The sequence below is a fragment of the Xiphias gladius genome, chromosome 19 (genome assembly GCF_016859285.1).
Source record: "Xiphias gladius isolate SHS-SW01 ecotype Sanya breed wild chromosome 19, ASM1685928v1, whole genome shotgun sequence".
In the NCBI taxonomy this organism is placed as follows: domain Eukaryota; kingdom Metazoa; phylum Chordata; class Actinopteri; order Istiophoriformes; family Xiphiidae; genus Xiphias; species Xiphias gladius.
The window spans coordinates 9445677-9458500 of NC_053418.1; the positions used below are offsets into that span (position 1 = coordinate 9445677).

Sequence of the window (12824 nt, forward strand, 5' to 3'; positions counted from 1 at the left end):
TGCTGTTGAACTATATTGTGCTGCCAGCTGTATATAATCAATTAACATGATCTGGAGCCATGGGGCACAGAGCCTTTGTATGAAGTGACTGCTAATAGTTCTTGTTTGAAAGTCACAGGGCTCAGTTGTAAGTCTACAAAGACATGCAAAACTATCCAAAAGAGACACAAAACAACCACAAGTTTAGTGTCTCTGGGGGACATTTATAGGAGGGTGGTGGGCCTTCTACTTGTCTATGCCCAAGGGCCCTTTATCCCATAGTCCGTCCATACCTGGACCCACATAAGAGACAGAAAATTGGTGGATGGATTAACTAATTCAAAAATAAATAATTCATTTGTTAATTTAAGTCTTTGCTAAAGTCGACACTTTGAGTCATTATAAGTTGATGAGCTTTCCTAGCTACTGTCTCCCAACAGCCAGAACTTATAACTAATGGTGCTTTCTACAGCAAGAAAAAAAAAAGTTCAATAACTTTGTGAATGAAATTTAAAATTTTAATAAATTTTAAACTGAATTCAATGTTTTTAAGACTTGTCAAGACCTGCAGATACCTTGATGTGTTTTGATAGCTCTTAAGGAACAAAGTATATCGACCAATATAGCCCATTGTTGTAATGGGCTATATTAAAATAACAATTTAAGCTTTATTTTACAGGTGAATTAAAATTTATTTGCAAATAATCTACAAAGTTTCCCAGAAAGAATCAAATTATTCGGCACTAATTATACATAAAATGGAGAGTGATTAGTTCGGTATACCTCCAGTTATTTCTCAATGCTAAGCTACCACAACCTTGAGACTTGAATTCATAGGACAGCAGGTGAGCTAAACATGCAAAATGTGAAATGTGTCTACAAACAGATTTATCTCTATTTTTCCTGTAATTACAAGCAAACTACATGGTTCATTCCAAAAAACAAGAAATTATAAGGAAATAACAGACAAAAATTATTTTTTAAATGAGCTACCATACTGATCCAAGATAACACTGACCATAATCGGCAATCATGTCTTAAAGGCAGTGTTGGAAGCACTGCCAGATTAACCTCTTTGGGTGCCCTGAGGCAAAGTTGTTGGGCCCCTGCTGCCTGTTTGCATCAAGTATCATGAAATCATCTCTTTAGAAACTCTCTCTATAGCTGGTCAAGGTTGAGCTATTTCCCACTACGTGATAGGATTTTGGCTAGTTTATTCTGGATAAATGCATTATATTTTATAAAATGATCATGTTGAAAAATCTTTTCTATGACAGCTCTTAATCTGCAAGGTAATTAGTGATTATAGCTGTCGGATAAATATAGAGGAGTGAAAAGTACAATATTTCAAACTGAAATGAAGTGGAGTAGAAGTATAAAGTGGCATTAAGTGGAAATTTTCAAAGTACAAGTACGTAAAAATTTTACATAACTAGATAAGGTCCTTTTTAATGGATCTTAAAATTTCACGAAAGCTTTCAACTTTTTACTACAATTGTCATAAAAATTAATCTTAAAATGTAAATTTTTTTTAGTACCACTATACCAGTTTTTGCCATTATGGTTCGTCTCTTCCCTGTCAACTTGCGACTTGATCCAAAAGATTTAAAAACATCTCTGCTTCCCTGTAACAAATATGGGTAATAATACAGTATGTGAGCCTGTGTAAAAATGAAGTTATATGGAAAGAACACAATTAGCTCTGATTTGTTTTATTGGTCCGTGAGAAGTTCTTGGTTAGACTGGCTTACAGCGTCATTAATCATACAACCATGTCTGCCGTTTGTCTCACACATACAGACGCACATAAAAAAGGATGATATTTTTATACTGCCATTAAACCCCTGAGTATATTTGGATTCAGGCCACCTAAGAACAGGGTCGATTGACACTTGGTGCAGATAGGACGTATGTCACAAGATCTTAGAAAATACAGAACATTCTTTCAGAAAAAGCAAGGTATTAGGTAAAGTCAGACTTAAAAAAATTGCACATTTGCATTACAATTGGTGGCAGGAATTACGTTCATACTTGGACGGTTACAAATTTGTGTTGGGATTGAGTGCAGAGACTGTAGTCCTATATACTTGGGATCTCCGTTTAGAGAACGTTAGACAGGATGTAGTTGGTTGCCATGGCGAGGATGGGGGCTCCCGTTGGGACACCGGGGAAAGGACCACTGGATCCGGCGATATCAATGTGGGAGTACGGCAGAGGTGTGTTCGAGTCCACACCATGCTGCGTTGGAAATTCAGGAATGAACGTAATAATACAAGTTAATCACTGCCCTTCCTCTGTATTATATTTGATATTTACAGATAAATAAATAAAAACGTATTCTGACAATGTGTGAGCACCTTGTCGAGCCCTGAGGCCATGATGAGGAAAGCTGCAGGGGCCTGATGTCCTCGAGGTGTAGCTGTGGATGGCAGATTGTTGCTCTGCAGAATATCCTCGTACTCAGACTTGCCCTTGTGGAACTCGTAGTCCTCTCGTCTGATGCTGGACACCTCGAACACGTCGCCCAACACCTCTCCAGCTGCACGAAGGTCGACGAAGACCAGGTGTTAGTCAGTGATGGGGAAAATAAATCTTACTATGAAGCAAATTGTGCTGGGAGTGACTCGGTGTAGCATTTGATACATTCACAATGGTGGCATCTGCTGGGCAAGCCATGGTGTTGCATTTGTAAGGAGGGATTAAATTCGAGATCATGAAACAGTAGTAAGTAAGAGTGGTCTCACTGCTGTCATTATTAATATTTTGTTCAATAGTAGTTATATTATAAAAACTAACCAGCTTTAATAGAGTCTAGAGCTCTGTCTCTAAACATGGAGGTAGGTTCAAAAGCACATCCTGCATTCAACAAAAGTGCAGCGATAGCTCTCTAGCTGAGTGTGACATAAAGAGGTCGTGTTTGTTTTGGTCGCATGATTTTTTTTTCTTTTTCTTTTGCTGAGGCACCAATACATACTTCTGCTTTGAAAGGTCGATACTGTGACAAGTAGTCTGCTTTGAGCACAACATCACTAGTATCGCCTGTAGAGATCAGTGTGGCAAAGAGTGTTTGTTTTTTTATTATCAGCTAATAATTACTAATTAATTATACTCTAAAAAGTCAAGTGTCATGAGATTTATAACAATGAATAAATCAGGATACTAAATTACCAAATTTATCTTAAAATTGTTTGGTTTGACCAACACAATCCAAAACACATTCAGTTCATAATGAGATTAAAGACATCAGCTTGCAACTCTTAACATTCGGGAAGAAGTAACAAATGTTTGAATTTATCACTCTGTCATTAATACAAATACTAATCTAAATAAATTTGCTGACAATCAACGAATCGATTAATGGATTATTTGTTTTAGCTCAGACAGGTGTTTGCATCAAGTCACATTTTGCTCTGTGGCTTTATCCGTATAGTTTGACATAATAATCTTAATTTCAGGACTCCTCACTAGGTTCTTCCAGAGCTTTCAACCACATCTCAAAGTCTTCATAAATAGATGGAGTTGGCTCAGTTGTTTTAAAAACAAACAACTAACAACTGAAACAACTCCACTGGCTGATAATGAGCTTCAGATGTGGTTGAAAGCTCTGGAAATACCTATTTTAAGATTTAAGAATATTTAGTTTAGCTTCAAATAAGGTCATATACGAACTTTCACACTCAAATTTATCTGCATCGCTTTCTCACCTTTCTGCCACTGAGCAGCATTCCCGCTGCGATGGGCCGGTCCATTATCCATGATGATCTGCAACGAGAAACTTAAAACTGAACTCCGTGCTAACAATGATTTCTACAGAGGTGGATTATTTTCATTTCTAATGTTTTAATATCCCCGTTTCTCAGTAAATCGCGTTCCTGTATTTGTTTGAACAGTACTCACAGAGTAGTTGGGTCCCATGGCTCTGATGGCGTGACCAGTCAGGGTCGCAATAGTGAACAGCTGAGGAGAAGTCTCACGTACTGCCTGCAGAAACAGATGACATGATCAACCAGAGAAGGGGATGTCTCCCCGGTAAAGGAAAGAAATCAGTTCTCGGGTCAGTGGTATGATGAATTTAACCTTGCTAGTAACATGAGTTCAGAATATCTACAAAGTCTTACGATAGGTGAAAGAACATTGGCACAAATACGGTAATTTGTGAAGGAGATTTCCAGCATGAATCCGAGTTTGACAAAAATGCGTTTATAATGTCACAGCAACTTAAATGTGAAATGGATGACTTTTGACAAGACTTTGACATCCTTCTTTAAATATACCGGTAAAAGACTTACAATGTTGTATTTAAATGAATGATCTATTGCAATAATGAAAATTGGCAAAATGACATTTTTGGGAGGGACACTTATTTTTTTGTTTACTTTACTTATACTATTATTAATTATTATTTATCATATTTGTTCATGCGCAATTATCTGTTTGAGTATGTCATGTGCTATGTACGTCATATATCATGGATCTAAGTCAGATGTTTAGCTCTTGTGGCCACTGTGTATTGTGGATATTGTTGGGGCTGTCTGTGCTTGTGTTGAAAGGCATGATAAAAATATTGTTACGAAAAAGAGGAGGATTATTAGTGCAGAAAGGGGGTTAGAATGTAGGAATGAGTTAAGAGGTAATTATGATGAGATGTTCTGACCTTCTCCTTCATCTCACAGAGCAGGTCGACCATCACCATTCGTCCCTCAGCATCGGTGTTTCCCACTCTCACTCTACGACCCGCACGGGAAACCACCAGTTCATCGGCCACATAGCAGTCTGAGAAAATACACACATACTCAGTCACCTGAGAGGGCGAGAGAGCTATAATACAGATCTCACTGAGAGAAGTGAAAGCTGGAACATACGACAGATGATGACAGAAAGCGGATTAAACTGACCTGCACCCACGCTGTTCCTCACCATGGCCATCGAGCCAACGACCTTCAGATGTTTTGGCTTCAGCTTGGCTACAATCTAGATAGCAAGAGGGGAGAGCAAGCTCAAGTCTCCATGATTTCTATCTCTTACTAAGATGTTCTGTGAACATAACGCTGAGTATATATGAGCTTTGACCAAGGGACGCTGCATTAAGGCTGAACAGAACTGGAAGATCATCTGGAACTGAACATTATCACTTAAATTTTCCCCACACGCGGGCTTGCTTGAAGAAAAATCTCATTGTTGTTGGATCTAATATGTTCCTTGGTCACTGTGACTCAGCAACATCCAGGTCTGAGCCACCCAGAGTTGATTCCCAACTAAGTCCCGCAGTGCAGATTTTTATTTTGAAGTCACCAAGCCAAAGCAAGAGATCAGTTTCTCTCTCTGCCCAGTAATAGCTCCCCGAGGGTTTGTTATTCAGATGCAGAGGGAGGTCATTCACCTGGAAGAAGCCGGCAACGGCAGCAGCTCCACACTTGTCCCTGTGCATCCCAGCCATGACTCCACCAGCCTTGATGTCAGCTCCTCCAGTGTCGTAGGTGATGCCCTGGAAACACCACCGAAAAATCAACCTCTATTTATTAAGCAGTCAGCCACACTTCGATATGGTCCATGATTATTTTTACTTCCTTAAATTTCTCCCTGATTAGCGTAAAAAAAAGGGCTGCAACTAATTAATTATCTGCAGACTAGTTTCTTGATTCAAGGATTAATTGTTTTGTCTACAGAATATCAGAAAATAGTGAAACATGCTCTTTATAATTTTCCTCATCCTAAAGTGTCTCCATCAAAATTCTTGTTTGTCCTATCAACAGACGAAAACCCAAAGATATTCAATGTACTGTCATGTATTACAAAGAAAAGTGTACAATTTTTTACAATTAAAGAAGCTGGAACCAGTAAATGTTTGAAATTTGTGCTGAAGAAATTACTAATACAATTATTAAATTCTGGCACGAGACTGAAATTTAAAAATGAAAATTCTGTAGGTTATTATTTGTTGAATATTCAGTCAATGTTTATTCACTCTGATAACAATTCAAACTTCAAAATCAATCAAAAAACATGCAGCAAGTTTACTGCCACCGTTCCATCCCAGCCTTTCACCAAACGATAGATTGAAAAAGGCATCAACTAAAGCTCCAAAAAACACATTTAATACTATGTAGCTTGTGCAACTTAGTTTTAGTGTTTTCAACCTAACAGATATGCCACAGGTCCTAAAGTCACTGTTTAATTGCTACAAAACACTTGCACTGTAGCTTTGTGACAGAGTATCTGGTGGTGTTTGGTCAGTAAGATGGCGGTTTTGTTCTGAAATGTTCTCAGGTTTTAAAAAGGACACTTCGGTGGGCGCACGGCTTAATATTTATGTTGGGGTCAAGCTTTCCTTCAGTGTTTTAGCGGCTCACGAACAGAAGTCCGACGGTTCCCTCTCACCTTTCCCACCAACATGAGTGTCTTCTGGATCGGTCCCTCTCCACAGTACTGCAGCTTGATAACTCTGGCCTGGTGACGAGGCACACCTGTATGACGAGGAAACTATAAAAACGTATGCACACATCTTTTCAAAAAAAACAAAACATTTAACAGTTCTGAAAATCTGTGTCCAGAGCCATGTTAATGTGTGATAGAAATATGATTTGTTACTGTTGGCACAGCGGTTGACTGCAGCCAAACAGGGATACTCTTTCTCCAGAACCTTCAGGTTGCTCACCACTTCCACCTAGGAGGCGAATAAAGACAGACACGTTCTTAAAAAGTGTCACCGAAGAACCAAACACCCGCAAAATTGTTCAGGGCGGTGACTGAAATTATGTCGACACATATTCCCGATTCTTAGGAGGAATAATAGATGACTGTTGACTTTCTCCTCACAATAAAATGCAGAGTATCATGTGATGCTGTTAGCGCACATCATATAATATTTCTTACTACCTGCACGGGGCTGTCCTTGAAGAGATCCTGGACGTAATCAGCCACACGAGGAGCAGCCATGCGCTCGGGGTCGGAGCCGCCAATGTCACGACATGCCAGTCTGAGGAGTGGGAAGCAGGACAGCTGGTGAGCGAGCGAAGACGAACACGATACGCTAAAATCGCAGCAGGGAAGGAGATGAAGTATTCCACTCACCTCCCGCTCTCCAGAGCATCAGTTAGCTCCACCAGCCTCTTTCCCTGAGCCTCCTGTGCAGCCCACAGCCCCAGAACACACACCTTGTAGTCAGTGGGTTTCACATTCGCCTCCCTCACTTCAAGGGGCTTTTTGGAGAAGAAGAATATAGAAAGAATATAGAAATAGAAAGTGAGTGCATTGCACCAGATGCAGACTTTTTTGTTGTTGTTTGTTTAACGTTTGTGAGAAAATGGCCCCGTTTAGAGCAAGTATCTTGCATCTAGACACAAAGGTTGTGTTTAGTTTTAGTTAAAATGGATTACAGTTCACACTTATGATCAGATTTAACTTTCATGGAGCTATGATTGTTGCAGTGTTGACCTTGAAGGAAACTTTGTCCAAGATGTTGGACATAGCAAATCTCTTCCACCTGACTGTGTTTTTCTTTCAGTGCTGTCATATATAAACTGCATTCCCACGGTTCTACAAATCTTGCTAAATGCATCCCCAACCACCTCCTAAAACCTCTGTGGTGAGTGGATCCCAATGCAGCCACACCTGTACTTAAAGGAGTAGTCCAGCAATTTAGTATGGCACTTCCATTTAGTTGAGGGATTCACAAGAGAGAGAGAGAGATTTGTTTTTTTCCAAAAATGGTCAAAGGTGAAGCAGCAGAGGCTGGGATATCTATGTAAGCTCTGGATGAAAAGGAGCTGTTTAGCTTTTTCTCACCATGTAGAGAGCATGAAGGGCCCCGAGCGCAGCCACCAAGGTGCCGTTCTTATAGTCCTTGTGTGGAGGGCATACCAGCAGGGGGCGCTGCATGCCTGCTTTCAAGGCCCTGGAAGGACAAGCAGATGAGTAAGACAGCAAAAAAACAACAAACAAAAAAAAAAAAAAAATGGGGTACATCAAATAAGGGAATTGGGATTTGAAAGATCTTATTTCTGCTCTGAGAAGCTAGGATCTAGGAGCAGAGGAGGGATCTCTGAGGAGCCATGAACGAGGAGCTACGAGACCATCCTTCACAGAAGTCTTAACGGTCAGACACACACTTTTATTAGATATCTGTTATTGATTGGACTGATTTCAAACCGAATGGACAGATAAATAGATTCAGTGTTCTCTAAACACATATTGCCTCGTTTCCCCCTCCTCGCATCTTTCTTGGGATGCAAGGAAAAGACGCAGGCGAGAAAAAACGTGGATGCCACTGCGGGAACCGAGATGTACCCTCAGAGGTTAACCAGCAATTTGAGACACTAAGGGTTGGGGGTGGGGGCGTCAGCTGCCATCAACTGACCGTTTGATGCCTTTTTCTGCTGCATCACTGAAGCGCCTGACATCATCATAGTCGCGGTTTACGGGGCCGGTGGAGGCAAACACCAGGCGGTTACCAGGGAAACCAGGGACCTTAAGGACCACCACCTCCTCCCCCAGACTGCTGTCCACCTGGATGTAAAGTAAAACCACACAGGAAAACACCGTCACCAGAGAACACGTCATACTACCTCTTGTTCTGAGATTTGGAAGCGAAACAATGCTAGAGAGAATAAACACCTAACCATCTCGTCTTCACTGTCAATCTTTGTTGACGGTAGTAGTAGAAGGCTGGTGGTGTCAGATCCTTTACGGCGGCGGTCTCCAACCTTTATGGCTTACGATCCCTTTAATCGAAGCAGTGTTTGTTTGTGATCTGTTATCACTGGTTGTACCGTACACGACCAACTGAGACCTGAGCAGGTGAGATTGCCCAGCAGAGGAACTGTTTTTTCTTCTTTTCAGTGACTGATGATTTAGCGGATAGGTGGGGAATCTGAATCTAACCCGAGTTCACAGAGGGTTGAATATTGGCGCTAATCTGGCGATTCAGTTCAATTTTGATTCGGAAAGTCCTGACTCAATTCAATTCTCTATCATTTTTGAAGATAGAGTCACATCTGATTAATATCCACATTGCATGAATATAAAAGCAATTCTCAGAATATATATTTTACCAACTTAAATTTCTTTTGCATCCCACAAAACAGCAGTTATTTTATGCACTGCCTTTTGATTGAAAATAACCCTATTGTGTGAGTTTTAATAACTTTATTTCCACAATGTGGATATTTTACACTGTGTATTCCTAACTTAAACGTTTAAAACAAGTAACTACAGTCCGCATATAACAATTGAAGCAAATGCACACATTTTCACTGAGAATAGGCACAGATGCAAAGATTAATCTCAGGGTTTTAACAGTTGATACTGGATCTTTTAAGTTTTTCTGCCCTACATGAGAACATATTGTGTTATTGTTGATGGCCCCATTACTAGCAACAATCTGCGTTTGGTGTGTGAGTGCATGTCAATTTTGTCTGGGTATAAAAAGATATGAGGAAAGACCAGGCGAGAAAATAAAAGTTTTTAGGTTTTTGAAGCTGACTGGCTGCAGGTGGTAGAGGAACACACAAGACACTTACAGAGCCGTAGGCCTCCAGAGGAGCTTTCAGACACTCGAGCTCGGAGGGCAACGTGTCATGGCTCTGGGTCACTAGGACGATGCCATCAAAACTAGAAAGAAGACGATACCATCATCAAACACAACTGTCCGCTAAAAGATGCACAAACACTCTCGCAGCTTAGAGGGCAACGCGGCATTTCCCCCCCAGTACTCACTTCTGGTTCTTGAGGTCGGTGGTCCATTCAACAGGCTGGACGCTGGAGAGACACACAAGGAAATCGCAGAGTTATTTTCTCTTGCACATGCACTGTCAGCATGGCCCAACGCAGATAAGCTACTTCAGATAGGATGATGCTTGGACCTTGACATCAGTTTTCATAATGCTGGCTAATGATAACACAGTGGGTTAAGTGTGGAAGCCTTCGAGACCTTTGACATCTGCTTTAATATCGGCAGCTAAAAAGAGTCACTGCAGCAAAATCAAGACTGGGGGTGCACTTCACAGGGGGAAATCGCCTCGGTTTGCAGTAGATGATAAAGTTGTGTGCAGAAGCCCAAAGGGCGAATTATGTGGCCATTTTAAGAGTAGGGTGGAGGTGACAAAATCTGTTAACTAGTCCGATTTGTAAAACGAGATTCTTGCACTCATCAGACAATTCTGGTGTCATGTGACACTAACTGAGAATAAAGGGAAGGGCAGTGATATTTATAGCGAAACCTAAGCGAAAAATGACTGCGTGGGCCCTTTGAGCGGAAACCTAATCCACCTCTATTTCAATAGGAGAGGATCAGATTTTTCCACCTTGAGCTGTGAATGAGGAAAAAAAAAGAAAAAAAAATATGAAATGACTAAATTAAACCAGCGGAAGAAAACACTACATTGTACAGCTGTGCGGGGAAATTGTATAAAACAAATCGACCCTCTCTTGAGTCCCCGCGGCTGTTCTCTCACATCCACATCTATCCACATCTCATGTCCCTAAAGCTGCGCGCAAGGAAGCCGATGCGCCGATACGAGGACCGGGCGTGTAAAAGTACAAACCGCCGTTCAGATCTCACCTGGTGCACATTGCTGCTGCTGCTGCTGTTGTTGTCGTCGTCGTCTTCCTCCTCCGCTTGAGCCTTCGGGGTGAAAGAGAGCGCTGACAGCCGGTGGCAACGGACCCCTTCCTTGCAACCCTTCGCGGTTGATCACATGATCCGTCAAGTTGCACTCGTGCTGCCTTCGCGGCCTTCTCCTGGCTCTTAATTACGACCATCCAGGCCGTAAAACGCTACTTTAGTCTGATTTGAGGGCCTTTTGTCTCAATTAACGTCAAATGAGCAGTGGTGTAAAGTAACAAAGTAGATTTACTCAAGCACTGTACCAAAGTATACTCTTTTATATCTCTACTCTCTATTTTAGAAGGACTTTTTACCCCACTACATTTATCTAACAACTAGTTACTTTTCAAATTAAGATTGTACATTAGAAAACATACAGGGCTTGGTGCTTGGTGTTTCAGATGTCTGAATTGTTAGTTGTTCTACCCAAGAGCCATTTTCACCTCTACACCTCTCAGATGGTTCAATTTAAATAAGAGTTTGACACCCAAAGGGGGGGAAATGATCCCACATTTAACAAAAATCAAAGATTAGAGGAAGAAAATAAAACAGACATATAAACAGAAAATATGCATGCACCACTTCAGGTTTTCTTCTTTCACCTCCCACTAAACGTCTCACAGCCCCTGCGATTTATCGTGTGACCCTTTTGGAGAGGCTCAACCCCTACGCTGGGAACCACCGACCCAAACTAACAAACTGTATATAAACTAGTGAAAACTAGCTGCACCTGGATCAGCTACAACAATAAGCACAGATGCATTAGTAATTTAATGATGTAAAATACGAGAATTTATCAGTCACAGGGGCCAAGTACTTCTGTACTTTAAATACATTTTGCTAATAATACCTTTACTTTTGAATGAGAACATTTTTGAAAGCAGAACTTTTACTTGTACTGGAGCATTTTTTTTTTTTTACATTTTTGTATTGGTACTTTAACTACTTCTTGCACCACCATCTGATTGATGTCTTGATCAACTAAAGGTTTAGCACATACTCACGACAGGTTAGGTCATTGAAGTTGCTACATTCCCACTGCATGTTAAGGCACCTTTGAGGACGCTCTCGGGAATTGTAGTTTCTTAAGCCGATTCAAAAACGTACGAAGCAGCAATAAGCGGAATATATTTGCAATATATTAATTATTGTTGAATATAATATAAAATTCACTTTGCCATTAGTGTCGGTCCAGTAACTTGTCTCGTTTCTTGCAGGTCTAACCTCATGGACTACAAACACAAACCGGAAGCAGTTAAGAGTAGCGTTTATTGTTCAGAAGCAGAGAGGTGAGTATTAACCAGCGACAGTGCAAAGTTCAAGAAAGGAAGGGGAGCCGTCATGGTTTTTCAGTAGTAGGTTAGGGTGTCACATTATTCGTGGAAGGACATTTGATCCACGATAAGACCCATTTTCCAAAGCTACAGCTGGAGCTGCAGGTAGGTAGAGGTTACCGGCTACTGCAGCTGCGGTCATGCTTTTCTTATCGAGCTGGTGATTTACAGCTCTATTATCAAATGACAGCAGGCTATTATAATTGTGCAATGTGTGGCAGACCTGCTGACACAATGGGTACTTGGTTTATTTTGGCAGCTGCTTCTCAACAAGCTAGTTTGCGAAACTAAACCGTTCACAGTCTGACCATTTTGTTCTCACCAGTCTTGTGAGTTTAAGAGTTTCCCCCTCAGACAGTCACAGACAGCTCACGTAAGCCTGGGAAATTTCAGAAATTTGAAAAGAAAAAAAGAGAGAAAAAAAGCGATTTTTAAAAAAAATAGGAACATTCCAGATTTATGTTTCCAATATATATCTTTTTTTAAAGGCAAGTTTTCAGCTGCCCCTGTCCAATGAAATGCAGGCATGCATGGCATAAGAGTGCATTCAGACTTCTTCACTTTTTGTTATGTGTCAGCCACATTATGGATAAAATGTGCAAATAAAACAAAGGAGAAAGAGCTTAAATAAAAAAAGGTAGGTATTCTACTGTGCAAAATAACAGCTCAGATTTACATTCTACATTATCACACTTCAGCAAATAAGTTTTGCCCCATTGGTCTACACTCAGTACCCCATAAAGCCAATTTTTTGCAAAGTTATTACAAAAGAAAATCTGAAATGTCAAACTGACATAAATATTCAGACCCTTTTACTTAGTTGAGGCACCTATGACAGTGATCACAGCCTCGAGTCTTCTTGGGTATGACAACAAGCTAAGCAGACCTGAATTTCAAAGATGTTCAAG

At 40.6% G+C, this 12824-nt stretch overlaps 2 protein-coding genes across 4 annotated transcripts in view; one reads left to right on the forward strand and one right to left on the reverse strand.

Annotated features, from left to right (window-relative positions):
- Window positions 1-1675: 1675 nt before the first annotated feature.
- On the reverse strand, window positions 1676-11344 carry zgc:152830 (uncharacterized protein LOC767682 homolog). Its single transcript, XM_040156294.1, has 16 exons — window positions 10538-11344; window positions 9694-9735; window positions 9498-9588; window positions 8336-8484; window positions 7765-7873; window positions 7051-7178; window positions 6856-6955; window positions 6568-6643; window positions 6358-6443; window positions 5360-5464; window positions 4875-4950; window positions 4634-4752; window positions 3877-3960; window positions 3684-3741; window positions 2337-2518; window positions 1676-2217 (listed from the first exon to the last, which is right to left on the reverse strand). The coding sequence occupies exons 1-16, from the start codon at window positions 10735-10737 to the stop codon at window positions 2080-2082; spliced, it is 1743 nt and encodes a 580-aa protein (XP_040012228.1). The 5' UTR covers window positions 10738-11344; the 3' UTR covers window positions 1676-2079.
- Window positions 11345-11795: 451 nt separating this feature from the next.
- fahd2a (fumarylacetoacetate hydrolase domain containing 2A) overlaps window positions 11796-12824 on the forward strand; it is a 9894-nt gene continuing 8865 nt past the window's right edge. For 2 of the 3 annotated variants that reach the window (XM_040155539.1, XM_040155541.1), the window contains exon 1: window positions 11878-12021. The gene's annotated coding sequence lies outside the window, so the exon portion shown is untranslated. The other variant, XM_040155540.1, reaches the window with a different exon arrangement.